The sequence below is a fragment of the Numida meleagris genome, chromosome 18, assembly GCF_002078875.1.
Source record: "Numida meleagris isolate 19003 breed g44 Domestic line chromosome 18, NumMel1.0, whole genome shotgun sequence".
NCBI classification, from domain to species: domain Eukaryota; kingdom Metazoa; phylum Chordata; class Aves; order Galliformes; family Numididae; genus Numida; species Numida meleagris.
Window position 1 is genome coordinate 8,782,078 of NC_034426.1, and position 24,234 is coordinate 8,806,311.

Sequence of the window (24,234 nt, forward strand, 5' to 3'; positions counted from 1 at the left end):
GACGGCGGTGCCGGGCAGCGCATCCCGCCCAACAGGCGCTGACCCCCGGCACCCCGGGCGGGACGGGGCCGCGCCGCTCTTTGACTCAGCGCCGGGGCGGCCGCCGCCAGCAGCGCGACTCATCGGGGCCTGGTGCCCGGCGTGCGGTGCGGGGACGTCGGGAGGGCTGTAACCTGTTCGACGGGACAGAAACGAGCCCCGTGCTGCGCAGCTCTGCCTACCGACGGGTGCCTTAATGTCATGTTGCGAGTTCGGTTTATTCCTAACGCCGCTGCCGCAGGAATGGTGGAGGGATTAGCACTGGCAAGATATCGTTTTCCCATATGACAGGCCACATCAGCCCGGGCAGGGAGCAGATTCCTTCTCCCTGGGCCCCTCCATCCATCTCCAGGCATGCTGCTGCCCCCGGTGCCTGGGTTCTGGCCGTTAGCACACCTCCAGCTCCCAGGCAGCAGGAGAGTTTGGGGAGCACACACCAGCTCCCACCAGCAGCACTCCGGGCAACGCAGCCCTGGGAGCAGCAGGAGCACAGCAGATTGGAAGCATTTGTGCTCAGCAGTAGTGGGGGCACGATGCCAATGGTGCTTCCTGCCCCTGGGACATGCACATCCCACTCCTCCGGGAACAAACGAAATCTCAGGGATTTCATTCCTTCTCCAGGAGCTCCTGGCTCTAGCACAGCTTCCATATTGGTCCGGACAACATGGGAAGTGGCACAGTTTGACCAAACAGCTGAACCCAACTAACTCTTAGAACTGGAGAGGAGAGCCGAGGCTGCTTTAGTGTTTAGAAATATACGGCAGGGGGGAGGGGAAGGGGGAATCCTCTGCATGGGATATTATGGGAGAAAAGAACAAAATGTGGAACTCAATACAAGAGGGGCTCCAACAGAGCCTCTCTGCTTTGAGAAGCAGTGCTGGCTTTGAACCAGGAACATCACATCTGGGATCCAGGTGGAAGTGAAGAGCAAGGTAACACACGCAGGCAGCCTTCCCTCCTGCCAGGCTGGTTTCCCATAGAAAGCAACATGCCTCAAATTGGGTATGGGAGCTTCTCCCAACCCCTCTGCCTCTAGATATATGCACACTGAGTTCCAGCTCCAAAGCAACACCTAGCAGCCAGGGCTCCGGTGCTTGGAAATAGATGGGAGGTCTGTGGAGCACAGCCCCTGCAGCTGGAGGCCCTCCCTGCTGCTGGGCTCGTCCCGCCCAGCTCCTCTCTCCCTTTAAATAAGACAGCAGCAGCCCTCAGGCAGCTTGTGTTAAATTAAACCACCACAGCTGGCAGTTTCCTGCAGGACAGCTCACGGGTCAGGTGCTGGCATCTCCAGTGGGGTGTTTGGAGAGAGCATGGCACTGATGGGACTTCACGTTTCCCCCCATACACATTGCATCCCCCCAGACGGAGCGCGGCTGCGTCTCCTTGGAGCCAGGAGTCCCTATTCATGAGGGAAATTGGCATTCGCTGTGCCTTGTGCTGAGCGACCGCCCATACCAATGGGAGCGCACGGAGACGAGGGGTGCTGGCTCTGTGCTGTTTGCATGGGAAGCGTTCACTGCTGCATCTAAACTTGATTTCCAGCTAATTGATTACAGTTGGCCTCCATTCCTGTTACCCTAAGCAACCCCATCGATGTGCTCAGAGCAACCTCATTCCTTCCAGCTGCTGCGGGCAGGAGGCCGGCAGGGCCAGGCAGCTGCTCGCCAGCCCTGCTTTGCTGCTTTCCCTCCAGCTCAGCTTTCCACTGGTACAGCCCCGTGCTGAACCTCCCCAGGGCCCTGGGGTCCCCACAGCCCCACTCACTCACCCCAGGGGGTTCCCCACCACGGACACACTGAGAACACGATGCCCTAAGATCTCCTGGGGAAGGAAGGCTGTGCTTAGATGCACACTACTTGGCACAGCCTCTGGAAAAGGTCCGGGTGAACGTCGGCATGGAGGTGCCATGCAATTTCCAGTGATCACAGCAGTGAATTCACAGCTGCCTTCAATTTTATGGGTTTTGGTGCAGGCTGGGGCAGAGCACAGAAGTGCTCCCCAGCAATGAGAGACCAACAGCCTCTGACAGCAGCAGCCTCTGAGCCCTGGGTGCGAAGCACACAGCCCCATTCCCTAGGAGCATCACATAGCCAACGGAGCAGCCGTGTTTTGTGCAGCAGATAGGGAAGGGAAAGCATCCCTCTTATCAGCTGGGCACATCCGCAGGAGAAAGAAGGCTCCGTTGCACACCCCGGGAGGCACAGCCTGCCCACAGCTCTGCTCCATGCAGGTGCCCAGGCAGCCAGGGTCTCACACACACACACACACAGTATGGGAGCAGGGGAGCTTCTCTGAGCTCCGCCTGCAGCCCAGATGCCATCAGCTGGTGCCAAAATAAGCGGCAGTGCTTTGGAACAGATGCTCTCCCTCCCCTCTTGCTTTGAGAGACGTAGAATCAAGAACAGCCCCCAGAGCTCAGCCAGCTCACAGCCCTGATGCTGCACGCAGCCATAGGATCCAGCTCACGCCTCCTCAAGGCTTCATTCTGCTTTTTAGAGAGCATTTGATGCACCCAGCCTGAGTTTAAGCAAGACACAGGTGGCTGCACTATGGGCCTGAGCAGCGGACACATGGAGTGCTGGAGCACGCCAGGAGCTCCAAAATAAAAGGCAGTTTGCTTCTCATGGATAAAACCGGTTGCCGAGGGAAGCTCATCCCCAGAGCACAGCCCTGCATCACATAGGGGCTCATGAATACCCGCATGCTGCAGGCCGTGCCGCTCCAGTGCCCAGGAAGGCAGCAGAGCCGTGACAGCGGCTGTCACCTCGCAGGCAGTGTCACAGAAGCTGGGGCACCCGGAGATCAGTCTCAGGTCATGGGAGCAGCCCCAATTCCTGCTGCGCGGAGGAGGCAGAGCCACACTGGGAGATAAAACCTCACTCTCTCTGACCAGATGTGTTGGATGCAGGGTCACTGAGCAGTGATAAGCCTGGGACCTCTCACAGCCAAACCCTGCATGTCTCCTGTGCAGCAGAGAGCCATGCGTGGACACAGCACTGCCAGCAGTGTGTGCCTGCGAGTGTGGGGGACGTGGTTGTGCTGGGCGCTGTGCGGGCAGCCGGGCCTGCTCAGAGCTGCTGGGAGACAGATTGTTATCTCAAGTCCGCATCTGACAGCTTCCATCCCGTGCTTGCCTAAGAGGGTAACGCAGGCAGCAAGCAGGAATCGGAGCAGGGCTTGGCCACAGGTACAAGGTACAGCCGAGGCATCCTCCGTCACACCCAGATCACCTCATGTCCCTGCTGTTTCCCAATCCAAAACCCAACTGCTCATGAGGACACGCCGATGGCTGACGGCAGCCGGTGGCAGCTCCAGGAGCACATCCCCAGCGGGGCAGGGGCTGCAGGAGAGCAGGGGCTGCAGTTCACTTTCCACCTCCCAGCTTTGCTGTGGTGGTGCCCGCAGAGGCAGGGCTGCCTGCTGGCCTTGAGCCCACCTCGAGCTCCCTCGGACACAGCACAAACAAGCTCTGACCCTGAGAACAGCAGTACTTTGTGCTCTCTTCTGAAATTTATTTTAAACGCCGTTCTCCAAGACTATTTCCAAAGCAATTTGCTGTTCGGCCTAGCTAGGAAGAGCCCTGAGCAGATTCGTTTCAGTGCCTGCAATATTGACTCTTCTCTTTACTGCAGCATTAGGAAGCATTTGTCATCTCTAAAATGAATAACTTTACCTCTCCTGGGAAGGGGGAGAAGGAGCATCAGTGCTGATATCTCACACACCCAGCCCACAGACCTTCTTCAAATCTCAGATAGTGCTCTGGGAAAGAAACCGGGGGCTTCTGCTGCTTTGCTTTGTTAGGAGTGAGGCTCTCGCTGCACCTGCTCCTCCCCATGCCCTGAGCTCACCGGGTCCCTCTCGGTGCATTCCCACCGTCCCCAGTGCTGCATGGCCCTTGGGCTATGGTGGGGACGAGCAGAAGGCAGCACCAGAGCAGGGCCACCCCTCAGCAGCAGCCTGGGGCTCACAGTGCAGGGGGGAGGAGAGCAGGGGAGGTGCTTTCACCTCTGCTAGGTACAGTACCATGGCACCGATGTATAACGCAACGCTTACTGCAACCCTGACTCACATCCCTTAGGAACAAGTCAGTGCCTCTGCTCTCAAGCCGTAAGAGCTCTTAAAGAAAATCCTCCAAATCTCCATAAAAAGTCACAGAAAAGCCTCCCAGCAGCCCCAGAATGAGAACCTTGAAGCTCAGACCTGCCAGCTCATTGTTGGAAGACCAACAAGCAGGGCCCTCTGGTATTCCAGAGACCACAGCACATTTAACCGTGACATCTGCCTTTGCCTGCCTCGGTCTTCTGAGCTCTCAGAGGTGTTTTCAGGCCTTTCTCAGGAGACCCAGGAACCAGGAATGCTTTCCTGGGGAAATTTCCGTTTTCATTAACAGAAATTTATGTCTCTGGGAACCAAAGTGAGAGGAAGAAACACTAACTACTGCACAACTTAGAACAAGTGAGCTGTAAGCACCATCAGTGGTGGCCTTTCCAAGGGAGCAGACTGCCCAACACAGAAACTATTACAGAGATGTTATCTTATTACTTTCAAAACCCCCCTGCTTAGAGAGGAGCTGCTCTGCTGCCACAAAACCCAGCCTGGTGGGCACACTCAGCCCCGCAAAGACACACGCCCAGCAGCCACCTCACCTATCTCCTGCAGCAGCACGCCTGCCCCTTCTCCTGGGGGATCAGCCACAGACAGACCACACAGCTTAACCCCTGGATACAGCAGAAATACACACGGCACCCGACGCAAACTCACCAGGCTCAGCAGAACACACCACGGAGCACACTGGAGCCATCAGGAGAGGAACACCAGCCACAGTGAGCAGAAGCAGGGTTCCTGCTGCAGTGAGTGCTGGGAAGGACCAGCTGGTCACTATGAGCCCACCCCCGGGGACAGCTGGGGGCTGTATGGAACACACCTGGAGGTGGGCTTGTAATTAGTATGTCCCTTCCTCCACCCCTCGTTATGCACAGGAGAGAAACACCAGATTCCACCTGGGGCAGGACGGGCACTGCACCAGACTCCAGTACTTAGCACCAGGGTCCCTGTGTCTTGTGACCCCCACTGAGCTCAGTACATGGCAAAGGGGCACCCCAGCCATGAGGACACGTGGGGCAGTGCCACCCCTGTGATGTGGGTGTGCCTGTGTCCTGAAGCTTGGTTGCACACACAGTCTGACCACTCACGTGCAGCCAGGATGGAGATGCTGACTTCAGCCTTCTGCAACAAACCCTGAGCCCTGCCAGCACCCGGAGCCTCCCCGCTGCAGGAATGGGTATCTGCTCGTTCCATGGGGCTCACTGCTCTCTGCTTGTTCCACTCCATCCTCAGCATTTTGTTTTGTTTTGTTTTGTTTTTTGGCACGCAGCCAGCATTGGGAAGAGCCTTTTCACTCTTTTCCCCTCTCTGCCCCAGCATAATGATGGGAACTGTTGCATGAAGAGTAACAGCACTGGGTTACAGAGGGGACAAGGCAGAGTAAATTGGGTGTATTAAGAACAGCAAATGGAGTTTCATGGGAGTGAAATCAGAAGCTGGCTGGGGCTAGGCAGGAATGTTAGGAAGGTGCAGCTTTGAGGGCTGGGAACGACTCACACCTGCTGCTAGCACTGGTCATCACCCGGGGCTACCACAACCACCACAGGCATGGAGCTGGCAGGCACCAGAGGCATCATGCTGTACCCAGAGCCATCCCAGCCAGCTTGATGCTGGGGAAGGGGCTGCTCCCTGCATCCTCCTGCCCTCCCCAGTCCTCTACTCTCCCTGCTGTGCAGCACCCTTGGCCGTGTTGAGTTTGCTCAGAGCGTGGCAGCAGCCTCGGCAGTTGCTTATGTAATGAAATCCTCCCCAAAACATTAACTGTTTCTGGTTGAGAGCTGCTTTGCTTCAGGCAGAGGCAGTGCTGCCAGGTATCGGCCATTTGGAGCTCTGTTGCTGCTCTCTTCCTGGCGGTGCAGTGTCCCCTCAGCACCAAGCTGCTCGTCCGTCCGTCCCTCTGTCTGCCTTGGCCACTGTTGCGGGTGAGCTGCACACAATGCACGGGCAGCTTGCTGCCAGCCCGGAGCTGTGGAGTTTGCAGAGCAAGCCCAGCTCGTTGCATGCAAATGGCCGGATAAGTCACTGCCTGCAAGCAGGAACCACTTTATGGAAAGCAGCAGAGCCCTTCCCAAAGCGCCCCAAGCCCCCGCAGCACACTTGCAGGGCTGGGTCCGCACGGGGCTGCTGCTGGCTGTCACACTGCCAAAACCAAGCCCAGCTCTCACCGCTGGGAAAATCCAGCTTGTCCCTATTCATGTTGCATACCAAAGGGTTCCCATTTCCTCTTTGCTGGCTTTTGGCATTGAAGATTTTTTGGTGGTCTTAGGCGGAGCCAGGAGTTGGACTTGATAATCCTTATGGGTCCCTTCCAACTCAGAATGTTCTATGAAGATCTCACCTCCAGCGACTGCCCTCCCGTTTGCCAAGTCCAAAGCCCAAAGGGATCTGAAGCTTGACCTTCCTGCAGGTTGCCACTCATGCCACCATGAGGACTTGGGGGATGTTTCTGTTCAGATGTCTATCTAAAGCAAGGAACTCGGCACCTGATGGCCAGGAGGAGACAGATCCCTGCCCCACTGCAGCCCTTGGAGCTGCCCAGGTCCCAGCGCTGAGCTTCCTCATCCCAGGCAGCAGCAGGTCAACCGGCGGGTAACATCAAGGAAACAGAGATCAGCCAATTTTGCTGGCTGACTCCCTGTGATGAAAGCTGAGCTGAGACCGAGCAAACAAAGGCCCTGGATTCAGCACTTATTAGACAAAACAGGCCAGGTTCTCCTGCACAGCCCTTGCTGGAGCAGCCCTGCCCGGCCCCGCGGCTGCAGCGTGTTTGCGGGTCACCTCCCCGCTAACGCTCCCTGGCCCTCCTGGAGGGCGGTGTGGAGTTACAACCCTGTTTGGATTTGTGTGCTGCCAGAGCTGCATCCCGCCCTGCCTGCCGGCCCTGCAGCGGGCACGCTGCCTGCCAGGCTCCAGCACCGCTGTCCCTGCTCCCAGCCTGCTTCCTCTCGCTCCCTTCCCCTCTCAGGATGTGTGTTATCTCTGTCTAGCTGGAGAATTAAAAGGGGGTGCTGCCCCAGTCCTGTGCTTCCCAGGAGCAGGATGCTGCAGCTCTCAGCACCAGCTTGCCTTTCTACAGCCTCTGTGTCTATGCAGAGAAGCTGTGATCCTCCTTTCCAGTCCTTGGAAAACTACCTAATTTGGTGGCTAAACGTCCTCAGAGCGAGGTGCTGCCTGGTGCCCTGTCTCGGTTCCACCTAGAGCCTAACAAACCCATGCTCTCTTCTCTTCCCAGCTCAGCGTTGGACGCGCTCTGAGATACCCCAGCTCCAGCAGCCCACGGCCTCCAGGTGCCAGGCGGTGCTTGGGAGCAGCTCCTTCCTGAGTGTAAGTGCCCAAATCCTTTTGTCTTGCCAGTAGTAGATATTTGAATAGGGATTTCCCCTGCTCTTAGAACCCAATTCCTTTGAAATGCCATGACGTTCCGTGCTGCTCCAGCTGGGTGCCTGCGGTGGGAAGCTGAGTGCTCACAGCTGCAGCAGAAATCTTCTTGTTGGGGCACGAACTTCTGCAGCACCGGCACTTTGGGCCCACGGTTTCAGGAGCTGCTCAAGTAGCTGCCAGCAGGGAACAAGCCACAGAGGAGACTGTGTTATGCTCATTAAGTTACCATACTGCAAATCCATGCCAAAAATCTGCTGGCAGCGCTACCAGCCGCTGCTGAGACCTGCCGGCGCTTCCCAGAGCCCAGGATGCTGACAAACCGCTGCGCGCAGCGTCGGGCCTGGGGACACTGCAGGAACTGTCTCAGCCCCTCGAGGGGGCCCAGGTGGCCTCTGCCCCCACCTCAGCCTCTCCCACACCAGGTTCCCTCTGGAGGCCATGTAGGTAGAAATGACTTGCAAGGTATTCATGCTTTGTGGCTCATCCCCTTCCTTGCAGCTTCTACACTGGCTTTGGAGAAGTCCTAAAGGAGCAGGGGAGATAAAAACAGATCTTTTATTTTCCACTCTGGCCTTTGAAATAGCAGGAGTGCCCAGATCGTGTCCTTCCTGGGGCCCACAGTGGAGGTGGCCGGGGATGAATGGCTCACACAAGCCAACCCACGCCTCTGCGGAGCGTGTCTTTCTCCAAAACATTAGTCAGTTATTAAAGCAGCAGGAAAAGAGCCTCCCTTGTCCCTACCTCTGCTTCAATTTTACTCTCTGTTTGACATAACCAGGTCACTCTTTCCACACTTCCCCAGCCTCACTGGGAACCGATTACTGATCGAGATGGACGTGACTCACTGCCTTTTTTAATGAGCAACTTTCCTATGTTTATGTGCTTTGGCAGAGACTTTCTTATACCTAAAAAAGGAGAAGTGTGGCACTGGGGAGAGGGCAGGGTAAATTGCTGGCACCTATATCCAGCCTGAGTGAGATGTTTCTCGCCCTCCCCTTGGATTCCAGCCAGTTGTGAAGTTGCTGCTTTTGAACATGAAAAAGGCGTAACTAATCTTCCACGCGCTAATCTGGATGAAACACTGTCCAGGCCCACAGGTAGGCTGCCTAAGCCCTTGACGAGTAATTGGAGCTAATTAGGCTGGAAGATTTTTGTGTTAATATCTGTTCAGGCAGTGCCTGGGGGCCCCATGGTAATGCACATCATACAAACCCAGAGCAACCTTACCCCATGGAGGTTTGCCAGTAGGAGATTGTCCAGGCCACAGCAGGGTGAGTTGGGTTTTCCTTCTCTCTTGCACAGACACGGGCTCATCGGACAGGTGCCCCACTCATGTGGTGTTGCTTGTGTTTTGCAGTGACTAAGCGGAGGAAGCTCTTGCTATCCTTGCACCACTGGGCCAGACAATCCTTCCCTTGGCTGCAGCTCCCATTGGATCCCTTCCCATAATGGAGGTGTGAGTGCCAAGATCCTCCATGACCTCCAGAAGCCACAACTCCTTACCGAGAACTCTGATGGCTCCACGAATGCTTTCCGAAGGTGCCCTCGGGGGCATCGCCCAAATCACCCCCTCGCTGTACCTGAGCCGGGGCAGCGTCGCCTCCAACCGGCACCTGCTCCTGTCCCGAGGGATCACCTGCATAATCAACGCAACCATCGAGATCCCCAACTTCAACTGGCCCCAGTTTGAATACGTCAAAGTGCCTTTGGCTGACATGCCCAACGCCCCCATCTCCCTGTACTTCGACAGCGTCTCCGACAAGATCAACAGCGTGGCGCGGAAGCACGGGGCCACCTTAGTCCACTGCGCGGCCGGCGTGAGCAGGTCGGCCACCCTGTGCATCGCCTACCTGATGAAGTACCACAAGGTGTCCCTCTTCGAGGCATACAACTGGGTCAAGTCGAGGCGCCCCGTTATACGCCCCAACGTGGGCTTCTGGAGGCAACTGATAGACTACGAGAGGAAGCTGTTTGGGAAGACGACGGTTAAAATGGTACAGACACCATATGGCATCATCCCAGACGTTTATGAGAGAGAGAGGAGACCCCTGATGCCTTACTGGGGAATTTAATGTGACTGCAGATGGGAAGCACAACAGAAGGGACATGCTGTTCCAAGTCGACCAGACTGGAGACGTCCCCTTCTCTTTCTACAGCCAACTTTGGTTCTTTACCATACAGCAGAACCTCAACTAATTCTCACCTCACTAACCCGCAAGGCCAACGGTTCCCTTCGAAGCACTTCTCTCTACAGGGATTCCCCCATCCCATTTTTCTCTGATTTAGCAGAATGAGATCTCCTTATAAGTTTATCCCTTTCATAAAGCCTCCCTCTCTTTTTAGTCAGTTTATTAGTATCCTATGAGGAAAGGCCTACGAGGCATTTGGCAGAGTTGATGAACAAAGTGCGCTTTGTGATGCGGTAGCCTGGATATTTCTTTCATAGCTTGTTTGCTTCCTTGCAGAATCCTGTAGTGGCTTGGGAGCGGCACTAGCAGCAGACAGTGAAGTCCAGCTCTAACAGCGCGGCTTCCAGGAGCAGGGAGGAGGCAGTGCAGGGTTGTGTTGCTAGTGCTGGTGTTTTCTCTAACATCTGTAGTGACTCTCAGTATATAGTGTTTAAGATCTTTAGTCAGCTCTTAATCTGTATTAAAAGTCAAAAAGAATGAAGTCAGTCCGTGTCAGGCACAAGTAAAATAAAATTTGAATGATTGGAATCAAGTAAATACAAAGTCCTTCTTCACTCATTCCATGCCAGGGCAGTGGTCCTGGAATACACTGACACTTCTGAATAGTGCTGGTGGTGTTCTGTGGGTGGAAGGTAAACGCAATTCGTGGACGTGTGGCTCAAGGCAGCAGCAGGAGGTTAACCCTTCCCTTCCCCCACTGCACAGCCAAGGGGATGTTTAGGAAACGCTGTGTGCGTGGCCACCTTCCTAAAGGGCTGAGTTGCATTTCCTAACGTTCAGACAACCAGTGAACTGGAAGTAGGTACACCCACTTGATTACTTCGCTCTAGGTTCGGTCGTGATCTGCCTTAGCCCATTTCTAAAACACTTCATTACATCCTCAAGGTTATGTTGCATTCCAGAATTGTTCTGCACAAAAAGGCAATCTGATCGGTTAGACCTCCCGGATGGGGACGGCGTTATGGAGAAGGCTTTGCCTCGTTCTGTTCGTGATGAGGATTCCAATCAGAGATGTGGGAGAAACCTTTCTGCAGCACAGCTGCTGCCTCCTGGGCACCGCTGCCCTCCCTGCAGATGGAGCAAGACCTTCCTGTCCTCTGCTGCATCCCCGACGAGGAGTACGCAGATTGCTGGATGCTGAGATAGCTATCTGATTTAAATGAGATTCTATACTTGTAAAAAAAATCAATAAAGATTAAACTAGAACATGTGTTGGCTTCCTGTTCAGAACTGTGCTAATGTATCTGAAGTAGCAGTGGGAACATGGTGTAATCCTGAGCAGCACTTTACGTGAGGTCTGGAGAAGTAATTCTCTGTTCCAGGCGGTTTCGAGGTGTCCCCGTTCCTGACAGTCATCACAAGAGCCAGGCAGTTCAGTTAGCACTGCAAATTCCTCAATATTTTAAGGGCATCCAAAATCCAAAAGGGGTTTCCTATGTACATCTACAGCCCGTTCCACCTGTAAACCTCTCTTGTGTCTCTTAGCCAAAACTGCAGCTGGAAAACTCCAAGCACTGGAGCACCAGGTTTTCCAACTCCCAGCACCTGGATCTCAGTGCCCTTCCGTATCGAGCACGGCAGAGCAGCCCTGCAGCACCAGAGGGAATTCTTTTCGGATGAGCAAGAATCAAGTTTCAGCCCACAGAGATAAAAGGGAGTTTTGCCACACGCTGTGAACAGTTCAGGTTTCAGCGGTTGTGTCTCTTGGCACTGTTTGCAGTGACAAACAAGCAGGCGTATCAGACTGGCTGTCCATTTGAAAATACACCTTTTTTTTCCTTCTGGGTTAAATTGCACCAGGGAAGTGGTAAGCAAGAAAAGAAGTAGAGATTAAAAAAGAGGACTAACAATTAGCAGGGAGAAATCCCGAAAGCATGTCACTTAGAGGAAAAAAATACTAAAAAAACCTGAAATCTTTCAAAATTAAACTTCACCTAAAAAATGGAGTAGGCCTAATTTAACTGTACTTTCTGCATAAAAACTAGAAGGGAAGACTTCTCCCCTTGGAATAGTTATGTATATTTTGCACATACACTGCTCCCGTGTCGGGGGAGGAAACGGCACCAACAGTGCTCAGCTGCCAAAGCTCCGGGTGACTTGGATGCAATAAAACCTGCGGTCGCCTCACAAAAGCACGTCATGAAACAGAGAACTCATCTAGAACACCCAGGAGAGATTCCAGAGAAGCGCAATGGTACTAACACGTAGAGGTATCTCTACTAAATTTCCTCATTCCAAGAGAAGACTTTTACCCGAGCCCCGTTTTCCCCCGAAGGGTTTTTTGTGCGCCTTTAGACCCACAGAAGCAGAAGATGCCGTGCTCCCAGCCGCTTGGAGTCGCAGCAGGACTTGAGGGAAGCGCCATTCCTCCTGCAACCATCGTCCAGAAGAGCACACACCTTGTTTGCAGAACACTGTCGGTGCCACTCGGTGAGACACCTTCCAGACACCGGCCGCAGAGATTCTGCATCCGCGTGCACTCAGCACATGGCCCCAGCTGCGCCCTGCAAGGATCCCTGCAAGGATTTCTGCAGTGACTGTGGCACAGCTCCAACTACGAATGGTGAAATCACTTCCAGAAGACAAACAGCGCTCACCCAAAGGGGAGAAGAAGGAATCACAATATAAATAGATTTTTTCTGACCTCTTTTCTTCATAATATGGAGAACTGGAATTAAATACAAGCCCAGAGATGAAAAAAAAACCATCTTTCAGAAGCAGCAGCTTGTACAACAGCAGCTTTTATTGAAAAGGCCGCCTTTGTTTCAAGTTTAATCGATCTGACACGAAGAGAAGGGAACTGCATTCCGTGGGGTGGCACAGCTCCCTCCAAACCCTCGGCCGCGCTTCCCCTCGCGGCACCGTGTGCTTGTCAAGGAGCTGCTCAAAGCACGCCCAGGCAAGGAGAAGCTGCTGCCAGAGAGGGAGAACGTCCAACCACCAAAGTCCAAGAGCATGGCAATGGAAGGGCAGGGGAACAGGGCAATAGGGAAACCGGGCGGTAAGGAAACAAACAGGCCGGAGCCACTGGTTTGCTCCCCAGCACCGAGACAAAGCCGAAGCGCACTGAGATAGAGCAGAAGCATCAGGAGCACAACGGGGCAAAATCATACATAAATTAAATTAACCAAGGGAACAATCTCTTCAAACTCCAAATATACACAAACATATAGGAAGACCACTTTCCCAAGGCAGCTCCAGAGATCACAGACATTAGAAAAAACAAAACCACGCTTCTCAGTTTTTTTCTAGTCAATGTCCAGAGAAAGGAGTTACATTTACAAAATTCAGCACAGCCAAAGCAGAAGGCAGCGTGTCCATCAGCCTGTATGCAAAGGAAGCAGGGAGCACAGTCTGTTACAATGCACCACAGAAAATACCGTCACCTTGGATACAGATTGGCTGGCAGCGCCATATCTGAGGAAGCTGAATGCAACAGTGAGTCATTGTAACGAGCAGGATGTGCAAGGGAAACGATCCTCCTGGTGCAATGCCTGGACCGAGGGGATGTGCACGGAAAGCATTTGGTGTGTTCCCGTGACGTCAAAGCGTTCAGGAAAACCATTTCTGCTGGCCACAAACGCATTGATGCTGCCGGCTGCTTCCCCTCCTGCAGGCAGCGATGACGGCAGAGCCCAGCTCACTGCACTCCGCTGCAGCTCCTAACGCCAGCACACACCCCAGATCCATCTCAGAGAGCAAACTTCCCGGCTGAACAAGTACATTACGAGAGAAACATCACTGAAACACGTTTTTATGACAGCATAGCTCATACTGTGTTTGAAATATTGCTTGCTTTAAGTTTCACGTTGTGGCCTGTTTCCTTCGCGGCGTTCTCTTTTAATTAGAAAAACAAACCCATCCAGTTAAGTGCTCAGGACCTGCGGTGGAAACCCACGCTCACAATAAGCTCCCTTTTCCCAATATAGCACTTCCAGAAGCGCAGCCTTTGCGTCAGCCAGACGCTCCAAACCACTGCAGAGGTCCCCTCGCTCGCAGCGAGGCGATGCCCAAGTGCTCCACTCACTCAGCCGCACAGACCCCGAACATCAGTGGGAACACTTACCCTGGTGATGCGTACAGCCCCTACCTAGGAGGGAAAACAGTCTCTGTGGTCAGAAGCTATGGTGCTGTCACTGTTTCACGCCTAATAAATGAAACAGAGAACAAGCAAAGAGTGACTGCCTTTTTTTTTTTTTTTTTTTTGTAATTACTGGGCAGCAGAAGGCAAGCAGTCACCGTCACATGATTAAAAATCCACCACTTGAGGAGCTTGAGCTTGCAACTGGAGGCACGAGTCGCTTGTTCCGTGAATAAGCTAATCTCAGGCAGCAGGAAGGTTGATTTTAATTTGTGTAAATAAGGGGCCAGACATCTAACACTCTTATTAGCCACGATTCTTTCATTTGGCATAATTAATAGTTTAGTTAGTTGAGAATTAGTAAATCAATCAGTCAATCAGAGAACTACAGAATGGTCAGGGTTGAAGGGACCTCGGGGCCCACCTGCTCCAACCCCCGCCCCATCAGGCTGCAGCTTTCATTGCAGAAGCTCATCAGGCATGACTTCCTCTTATGAAGCCACACTGCCTACTCCTGATATTTCCTTCTCCTTCACGTGCCTGGAAATGGTTTCCAGGATGAGCTGTTCCATCACCCTGCAGGGGCTGAGGCGAGGCTGACACCTGTGAGGTTCCCTGGCTCCTTCTTTTTAAAGACAGGAGGGACACGTGCTTTCCTCCAGTCTTTGGGAACATCTCCCATTTGCCACAATTGAGCAGCAATGATAGAATGTGGCCTCACAATCACATCGCTCAGCTCCCTCAGCAGTGCATCCCATTGGGGCCCATGGATTTGTGAATGTCCACTTTCCTCAAGTTTTCCCTGACCTCTTCCACCAAAGAGGCACCATTTTTCCTCTTCATAATTTCAATTTCAGCAAATAATTATGGGTCAATGTCAGCTACTCATAATGGAGGCAAGGCAAAGCTGGAAAAGCTGTTGGTATCCTTGGAGAAAAGGGACTTCTGACTTAAGTCAAAGAATTAAGCAGCAAGTTGTACCTGATGGATACACACCACACTGCATTCTCTGCAAACCGAACAGAACTGCACAGAGGTAAGGCTCTTAAAATAGTGCCATGAAGCTCCCACCAGGTTTAAAATTCCATAAGTAGCAGCTGATGGCACTGTCATCAGGATGCTGTATTGGAAGAAAGAGTCGGGTACTTTCGATGTCTGGGTAACACTTAGCAATAGTCTGCTACAGACTTCTTCCTCTTTAGGGAGGTGCCCCTCCTGTAAGCAGCACAACAGCAGACTGGCAACAGACTGCTTCAGCAGACAGCCTGCTTGAGGAGACAGCTTCCAGCCTGAGATCACACCTGTCCCCAGCAGGAGCTGAAGCCCACCTGTGCTGCCACTTCTGCGAGTCAGGAAAACGTGTTATTACAGACAGCACTAGACTGCACGCATTACATGCAGGCATCCCATCTGGGAAAGCATGTTAACATACAAAAAGGGTAATATATACAGGAGCAGACTCATGGCAACAGTGGAGTCTGATTTTCAGCGGTGATGCAACACAACCACCAAAGCGTCAGGCAAAACAAACCCCACCTGTAGCTTAGGAGAAGTCCAAGAAAGGATGTTACCTAGTATTTACAGCAGAACAGCACAAATTGCAAGTTCCTGAACCCAGCTCTCTGTACTAAAGAACCTAGATACGAAGGGGAACATTTAAACAATTTTTCCAAGTTCTTATCCTCCAGTACTAACCAGTTATGCATTTGAATATGGTATAATTTACAATTCAGAATGGTGAAAGCATGAGTATACAATGTCTCTCTGCCATCTAATTCCTCCTAAGTCAGTAATTCATTTTGCCTTGAAAGTAACTGTGACTTGTGTACTGTATGCATGTAATAGTAAAGCAGCAAATATTTAAAGGAAAACATCATGGTCCAGACACCAAAAACATTAAGGAAAGATTTGTTTGCAAATATGTACTTCAAGTACTTAAGTAGTCATTTCTATGCAAATCAATCTAACATTTCAGTTCATCTTGGAAACTAAGTATGTCCTCTCTGAGGTCTCTGCTTGGTTAGCAGACCGCTTGTTTGTTTGACAAAGGCCAACCCACGTTCACCTTGATAACGACTGGAACGCCACATTTTATGCCACTCGACAATTTTTCCCAGATACTTCTGAAACCTCAGCCATTTCCAGGAAAATTCTTCATGGTGAACTTCTATATGTGACAGTGGCTTTAACTCATGATCGTACAAAAGCCAAAAGGAATCATTTCAAACAAAGGAGCCTTTCCACACACTCGATCACACCGTTTACCCAAGCATTGTGCATTATCGTTTGAACTGATACTCCACCTTCGGCACAACCGCTTTCAGAGCAGGTCTGGCAAAATGAGACCTGGAGGCTTTGGTTCCACACAGTTGATCCAGAAGTTTGCACAGCTCGCATGGTACTGGTGCCCTCCATACGCCAGCTTAAAATTATCCGTTTCTGAATTAAAGGCCTAGAGTAACAAGAATTGAAACAAGCGTGACCGTCTCACCTCCTCCATGCTCCAGAAACTAGAGTGGAAAATGGACATCGCACAGGTGATCACCCCGGAATGGCAAATCATGGTAAAGCCTGGAGCCTCTCTCTCTGAATAAACCATCTTCACTTGCAGTAGCACAGCAGCCAAACTAATATTTTCTTTTAGTCTGCAAAATGTCTGCAGGTGGGCAAAACCTACCGCCCTCACACCTGATGTGTGCCTGTCGGTTACACCACGGATCAGTAGTGTCCCATCTGACACCTGTAGCTAACTCACCTTGTTGCAGGCACCTTCCAGCACAAAGCCAGCAGCCACCTGCCACGCTCCCTGCACTGGGTCAGGCTCTGCTGTGACTGAGGCTGGTGCTGCTCCTGATGTTAACGTTATCCTGCCATACTTCAGTTTGGTCTGCTCTCTTCTGGTACTCGAATCTGCTTTACGACTGGCGTGCGTGAAGCCACAAACAAGCTTAAAATATCTCCATGGATGTTGCTAGGAGATACTGCTTAGATGTGTTGGGGAGCTCAATTTTTATTTTTAAATAAATCTAGACTACGATATAACCTTGATTTTCTTCCCCAGTTCAGAAAGAGAACATTTAACAGCTGTTCCTACTTCAGCAGAATTTCCAGTGCTTCACAGCTACCAATTTAACAAATATTCTAAACCTGTTTCCCACATTCTGGATTTCCTGCAGACTTCTAGACATGCCGTTGCCTACTACATATAGACAAAATTCAATATTTGTAGCAGAAACCCCTACAGCTCCCCCCTCTTCTGCAACAGACATGCAGGCAGCTACGAACTCACTGCAGGGACTTTTCTACCACACAACAGAAGGAGCACAAAACCAGAAAGCTATTCACAAGGTACGAGCATGCAGACAAGACAAAAGGGAGGCTCTAGAGCATGTTAGTTGATCAGATCAAGTATTAACAGTGACGAAAAAAATGACTGGAAGAAAAGGATTCATGATTGGTACAATTGAGAATGGCAGCTGAAGGCCAGCCAGCAGTTCAGCCTTTCACACTCAACTAGGAATGATTCTATAAAGAATGTTTTTTACACGTTCATACTTTTTTAGGAAGCTCTTCCACAGGTTTCTCTTCTTTCTGAAATAACGTTGAAACCAAGAAGTCAGCAAAACTGCCGATACACGTTAATTGGTTGGCATAATTACTCTGTACACATCCTGGGATTCCCTCCCAGCTCCACTAATTGCAATAGTCCCCTCCTGGCTATCCTTGGAGATTCATTTCATAAAGAAAAGTCATTAAAAGACATTTGTATATATACACTTCAGCCTCAGTATCTCAGTTCCTTCCCAGCGACGAGCCATTGACCTCATCAGCCCTTTGTCCACATCTCTGTCGCACCCAGAGCCTGGTGAACGCAGGCCATTGACTACAGGAGTCCCATCTATTTATGGGTCAGATTTTGCCTTTGCCACTTCCAGTTGCAAATTAAAATTTAAAATTCATAAATATGTCCCAGGACTAAATGGAAGTCAAAACTATAAATTAAAAGAGATTTTAATGGCAGAGGCCATATACTTACTTTACTTCTGGAATCCACATTTAGGAGGCACACTCCACAGGCAAGGTCTTGGGCGTTTTTAATCCCTGGGCGCAGCATACAAGAAGAGAAATCCAGTGAGTTTTCATCTGGCTGAAGAAATGAGACAATAGAGTTTAGGCATTTTCAATGAGTTTCAGACATCATAATAAGAATAATTGATCTGGTTGTGAGAGAGAGCTGTGGTATCCCAACAGGCAACGCGGAAGAGATGACACAGTGCATTTCCTCATAAACTGATACATGATTTAATCAAAGCCGCTTGTAGATATTTGCAGTCCTGCTATGCAATCTCCATCAACATTAATTTGTAACACTCCAGCTCTTGAAAAAGGGTGAGACTACAAAGGAAAGAATTCTTCAGTTCCGTGTTCCCACATCAAAAGGAGAAGAAACTTCTGAGGAAGGAGCCCAGGCAGCTCTGCTACGTTTCAACTGCAGCATATTAAGAACTGGACGAGGATAAAGAGTGGTATGCAGCAGCTGTTTGTGCAGCTGCGAGGAAACAGGGCAGCGGCCAGCACCGCTTTCACCAGTGTTTGAAGTGGTGTCTGTATCTGCGTTTATTGTCCTGAATTCTGTACTATTGCCTGCTCAAAAAGGGCAGCTGTTATTCTTTCTGAAGGTTTTTCTGAAACTGGAACATGGCGCAGTGTGCAATTGGAACATTAAGATTAACCAAAGCACCTAAGAATTAAGGTCATCGGCTACTTCACGCCAGACACAAGTTCAGGTTCAAGAGAGACAAAGGACAGGAGACGGAGCCTGCAAATAAGAAATAAAGTAACTTCTCTGGCACACAACCTGAATTTCAGTGACAAGATAAATGGCAACAGAAAGCTGTCTGTAAGGGTGGTAAGAAACTGTTGATGCACTGCTTGAATGCAGAAGCACAATTAAAAATGACTGGAAATGCAGGAAACTTAAAAAAAAAAAAAAAAAAGTGTGATGATAAAACCGTGAGTACTCTTCTCCATAGGCTAGGAATGCTGATCTCGCTCCCTGCAGAACAGCTGGAGAATAATTGAAGCCCTTTAATCTTTAAGTAGATCAATCAAGTTAATAAAGGCACTCTAATATTTGTTTACCAAATGCACGAGTGAAGCAAATGAGAAGGTCATCCTGTAATTTGCAATGAAAACCACAAGGCTGGGCATAACATCACCTTGTAACAAAATCTTTTAAAAGATAAGATTAACCTTTCCAAGCAGACGCCTCTGAGCTAGAATACTTCTCAGCACTTAATTGGCACTTCTGTGCCATTTGGGATCCGTGCTAGGGGAACGTATGGTTGCACACAGTTCCACGTGGAGTAGAGAAACAAAAAACGATGATTCTGAGAATTGAAATCTCAGGAGTCCTCTAGATAACTTTGCCTGAGAAGTTGTTGCTCCAGCTCTGAGTGCGCTTAACCCATAGCTGACTGACACGGAGAACACGGCCAGGCCCTTGCCCTGGGGCTGGTGCCTGCCATCTTCCAAGGAGCCACTTCAGAACTAGATTTTTGACCTGCTTGTTTAAATCAAGAGAGAATCCTGGTGGCTGTTTCGATTGTTACCATCATCAGAGCCAATTTTCAAATACATGAATCCTCATCTATCAACTGCACCTGCCGAGCAGGAAAATACTGAAAGGATAAATCCCAGATTCTGACAAGGTGTCATCAAAAATACCCATCTGCCTCCACAATTTGTGCTCAGCTATGCAGAAAGCTCCTGAGCTCCTACCACACTGTCTCAGAGCAGCCTGCTCTTGTCTGGCAGATCTGTTCAGAGGAGGGAAAGCTATTTTGTCTGCAGGGGGAACCAAAACAAACTGAGGCACTTCCAAATCCAGAGAGAAAAGAAAACAGCTCCGTTATGCGTGTGTTGCTACATTGCATGCTCCTGTGTGGTGAGCATTAGAACTAACTGTAGGGATATTATGCAGACGTGAGCAGTCCACAGTATTCTGGCTTCATGAAATGGCTCATTAAAATCGTACTACTTTTCCCTTATTGGAGTGTTTCTTCCAGTGAAGATGTAGCTTGATTTTGGTCTTACCGTTAAAGCAGCAAGCGACATGAAGCTTATGAGGTTGTTCCACACTTTATCTATATCCTTCAGCAGCTGTTGGAGTTTCTCACTACAAACAGCAGTTGCTTTGATTCCCAGTTCAACTCTCTTTGTTACTCTGTAGACTTCAACAACTCCTGTTGGAATAAAACACAGTGGAGAAATGCAGACAATTTCACTGCAAGCACTGCTTCCTGAAACTGCAACTCACATACTGAGGAGAACTTTCAACGTAAGAGATGCAGTAAATTAAAACATACCCAGTAAATACTCCATGCCTTGAGCAGACTGGATAACCTCAGTGCAAACGGATGAGCTGCTTATTCCATTCAAGGTATCGTTTGCTTTCTTTATGACCTGGTGGAAGCCAGTTTCATGAAACGATGCTGTTAATTACTGCAGACAAAATGGTCGCTAACAGAAATTGTTAACCAAAACAACGAGGCAAATTAAATAATTTCTATACTCCGTCACACAGATTGGGGTAGAGGTACGAATCCTTAAAAACTGAACGCATTCCTTCATATATTTTCATTACTAAAACAGGAGTTTTAAGTGCATGTACACACCGCTATCTAGTTGAATAATATGATTAAAAATATACATTTTTTAAATTACTCTGGCTGGGAAGTATCACATTACCTGAAAATTAATGGCCTTTCCCCTTGCCACGTTAAACATGCTACATTAAGGAGGAAAAGGCTGCAGAGGAGGTTACTCTCTTACCTGCAGGGCACTCTCCAGGCACCTCTGCCACTCATATGCGTACCTCTCACTTTCCTATTTGAGAGAGGAGAACAGTTGGAATCTCATTTCTACACAATTTACCTTCTATCGCAACAGACACAGAGCAGACATATATTTAAAGAGATTATTTGCAAGTTAGCCATGAAAACTCCTAAAATACCTTTTCCTACGTTTTTTCCTCATTTTTTAATTAGTCTCTTTGCGTCTTAACACTAAAGTTTGATTTCTGGGGCTTAGAACTAGTTTCAAAAGGAAGAAGGTATGCAGATGGGTAAAAGCTTGGATTGCACACACCTACTCCCCACAAATCTGTTGCAGGTCTGCTGTTACGGCAATGAGGATTAGCAGAATTTAATGAGTCCTTTTACCATTTGCTCTCAATACAAGCAAGAGAAATAACTAACTATTATACAGCCAAAAAAGTTAGGCCATTTCCTAAAACCAACAGCCTCAGTGCCAAAACTGGGATTAGATTTTAGTTGTAACCAATTTCCAGTTACAGGCTTAGACTGCAAGGTCAAGTGATTCAGACAACAGCATTTTTTTTCCATGGCATGAGGCTTTAAAGACAGAAAAGACAAAACTTCTTCTATTAACCATTTCTTGCTCACAAGAAGGAAACAAAGAAAATAAACCTTCCTTTATGAACAGCAAAATCAAAACACAAAACCTTACCCAGGATCCATCTTAGGATCATACCCTCATTTCAAACAGCTACCGCCCCAAAGGGCTGGGATACAGAACACCTGATGAAAGTCACCATTGATTTATTTGTATTCCAGGTAACTCCTTACCTCAACCTCCCCAGTTAGGTCTTTGTATTTGTCCCGGATGACAGGCAGAGCAGGCTTCTCACTCAGAGTATTTGAGCGATCCCTGAATGGCTGTTCCAGAGCTGGTAAAGGTGAGGAGCGGCTTATTTCTCTGTCACCCAGGCTTAGGCTCCTTTTATGAGACCCTAAAAAGTTTGGGTATAAACAAGTTATTCTTCTATTCGAAGGCAGCAACTACTGAAAATGAACAGAGCGGCACCAATGGATGTGCTGCTCCTCCAGAACAACAAAGCCCTCCATTTACTCAGCAACTGGTGCAAAACAGTTCTTAAATTCTTACAAAGTTTTGGCACAACAGATTTTTTACTTCTAGAAAGAGCTCTACTCCAAATTCCACGGAAACCAGTGAGAAGCTTGTTTCCAGCAGTCTTTGGAACAATCCTCATCGGCAAATTTATCATTTGATTAGAACAAATAGCCTCTGGTAAGCATACGCACTACAAGCTTCCGCCACGGAGCAGGCTTACCTTGAACAGACAGGTCAAAGGTTGCTAGCTCGCTCTTGATCATTTCTTCACTGGATTTCACCTTGCCTTGGGATGTTGCCACTAAGAAGTCAAATTTGCTGATTTTTGGCTTTTCGCTTTGGAATTCTCCAAAGTCATCTGTGGACTCTCTCTGCATTTCAGAAGAGATCCCACCGGCGAGGAAGTCTGCCTCTTGGTTTGGGTCAGCTGCTGCATCTCGTGCTTCTGACGAAGGTCTCGCAAACTCACCGAAGTCTCCGTTGTCATCGTCACTTGGACCACTGGATATTGGTCCGGAGTCTTTAAAGTTTGCAAAGGCTGCAAATGAAACATCCTGTAAAGCATCCTCACTAGAAAACGTCGTCACTTTGGAAACAGTTGTCATGGTGATGTTTTCTGAGCTGCCAAACAAGGTCTCCTTCTTCTGAAGAACAGAAGTAGCTGCAGAGGATCCACTTCCTGAAGCCTGGGTGAAGGAGAACTTCTTGCCCTGCTGAATGTCATCTTTGTCGGACCAGTCATAGCTTGCCAGGCTGCTGACTGCGGACCCGCTGTTACAGCTTCCAAATGGGGCACATTTTAATTCATCTATATCTGAGAAAAACAAACCCCTACCATTAGAAGCTGAAGTTCCAACGTCAATCTCTCTAGACTGTCTAGAAGTAAAGGCAACTCACTAAGAGTCATAACAAACTGCAGAAACAAACACAGTGAATTGCTGTTTTGATGAGGCTTAAACTAGAGTTGCACAAAATCATCTGAAAAATACCTAAGCACTTAATACAAGAAAACTCTCCACTTACTAAATGGAATCCTTAACCTTTGAATATTGTCTTATATTTTGAACTGGAAGTCACCATGCCATTATGGATAGCAAAGAAACACTAATAGAGATGTTTCTAGATGGTACGGAGCGCACAGGTCACCAGTTCAGTTTCCTGATGCTGGCTACAGAACCTACAGCCAAAACATAAACATGAGCAACTCAAGCATCACCTTAGCTCATCTTATCAGAACCAGCCACACAGAAAGCAAGGGTAGCTTCCCCATCCTCTCCAGTAAAGCGTTAATACACTTTAGTTTTGTATTGTGCTCTGATACAAATAATGTATAGAAACGTGCTGTGAGTCATCACAAGAAATGAAGTTGTGTTTGAGCTTCTCGCAGTTTGCAGTGCTGCGTCCCTCACTCCTCAAGCTTGCAAGTTTCAGAAACAACACAAGCATCACAAAGATCTTGTCTTAACGGAATAAAGCTTTCACAAGCTATAAGTACAGAGAAAAGCCAATTATTCTGCAGAAAGCTCCAAGCATTTATACTCACCTGGCAATTACACGGGCAGACAGGCTCTTCTCCCCGCCATAAGGAGGGATGGCACACTCTGGCTGCTTACACTGCAGCCAGCAGAGGAGATCAGGGTCTGCCAGGCTGTGCCCACTACTCATCCAGCTTACCCTTCTCATTCAGACTGAGATTGATCCATCGTGAAGGCACGGGGAGATGTCATTAAAGCATTTTTTAAAAAGCCCTTCTGCACTGCACTTGGCAGTTGTTTTCCTGCATTAATGACTGTCAGCCTGGATCAGAGCCTCAGCTGCCGCTCGCTGCCTACGGCCCAGCAGTCCCAAGGCAGAGCGTGTGCGAGCCAGCACCGCGCTCCCTGGGCAGAGCTGAAAGCAGCATGCCTCTAACTGCACACAGCGTGCACAGCTGGGGCAGGGCAGCCAGGCGGGGAGCAGGCTGAGCCTCCAGCTGCCCTCTGGTCATTAATAGAGGATTAAGCCATTTGAACGACGCATTTCTGCCTTTTGTACTCATTTGACTGAGAGAGGAGAGCACGCCACGCTTTAGGCTACCTTCCAGGCATGAGCCACATACACAGCTAATTAAGAAGACCAACAAATATATGATATAATGATATAATTTAATGGCTACGACAACAAAGCAAAACGTCCATACGCAACGTGTCACCTCTCAGCTTTTCCTAAGGGACAGTCTTCACACAGCAGCTGCGCACAGAGCATCTCCACAATTAACATGAGCACCTTGAACACATGCAGCAAGATTTCCAAGTGCCATTTGAATATTAGATTTGTAGAGCAAGCAGTTCGCAGGGGAACAGATAGAGAGGAGAGCATCTGCTCGTGGCAGAGCCGAACAGAAGAGGGCTCCCAGCAGGGAAAGGGCTGACCTGGGCTCAGTAATTTCTCCCACGGAACCACACCCCGTGCCCTCTAATACAAGGCTTTGCACAGAGAAGTTGAAGGAGAGTTTCACTAGCGTTA

At 49.6% G+C, this 24,234-nt stretch overlaps 2 protein-coding genes across 8 annotated transcripts in view; one reads left to right on the forward strand and one right to left on the reverse strand.

The window, feature by feature from the left end:
* DUSP14 (dual specificity phosphatase 14) lies at positions 73 to 10,923 on the forward strand. The gene is made up of 2 exons (XM_021416198.1): positions 73 to 7,467; positions 8,882 to 10,923. Exon 2 carries the CDS (start codon positions 9,000 to 9,002, stop codon positions 9,594 to 9,596), a length of 597 nt encoding a protein of 198 aa, XP_021271873.1. The 5' UTR covers positions 73 to 7,467; positions 8,882 to 8,999; the 3' UTR covers positions 9,597 to 10,923.
* SYNRG (synergin gamma) overlaps positions 12,437 to 24,234 on the reverse strand; it is a 36,293-nt gene continuing 24,495 nt past the window's right edge. For 4 of the 7 annotated variants that reach the window (XM_021416191.1, XM_021416190.1, XM_021416189.1 and 1 more), the window contains 8 exons: positions 21,950 to 22,543; positions 21,444 to 21,607; positions 20,629 to 20,682; positions 20,163 to 20,259; positions 19,891 to 20,039; positions 17,831 to 17,941; positions 17,350 to 17,385; positions 12,439 to 16,246 (listed from right to left, as the gene is read on the reverse strand). In XM_021416191.1, coding sequence (XP_021271866.1) covers positions 16,115 to 16,246; positions 17,350 to 17,385; positions 17,831 to 17,941; positions 19,891 to 20,039; positions 20,163 to 20,259; positions 20,629 to 20,682; positions 21,444 to 21,607; positions 21,950 to 22,543 — 1,337 coding nt within the window. In that variant the 3' untranslated portion in view covers positions 12,439 to 16,114. Of the gene's footprint in view, positions 16,247 to 17,349; positions 17,386 to 17,830; positions 17,942 to 19,890; positions 20,040 to 20,162; positions 20,260 to 20,628; positions 20,683 to 21,443; positions 21,608 to 21,949; positions 22,544 to 24,234 lie in introns of all 7 variants that reach the window. The other 3 variants (XM_021416192.1, XM_021416188.1, XM_021416187.1) reach the window with 2 other exon arrangements.

Bases quoted from the DNA above. Each gene is read 5' to 3' on its own strand.
- DUSP14 (XM_021416198.1), top strand. From the start codon at position 9,000: ATGACCTCCAGAAGCCACAACTCCTTACCGAGAACTCTGATGGCTCCA.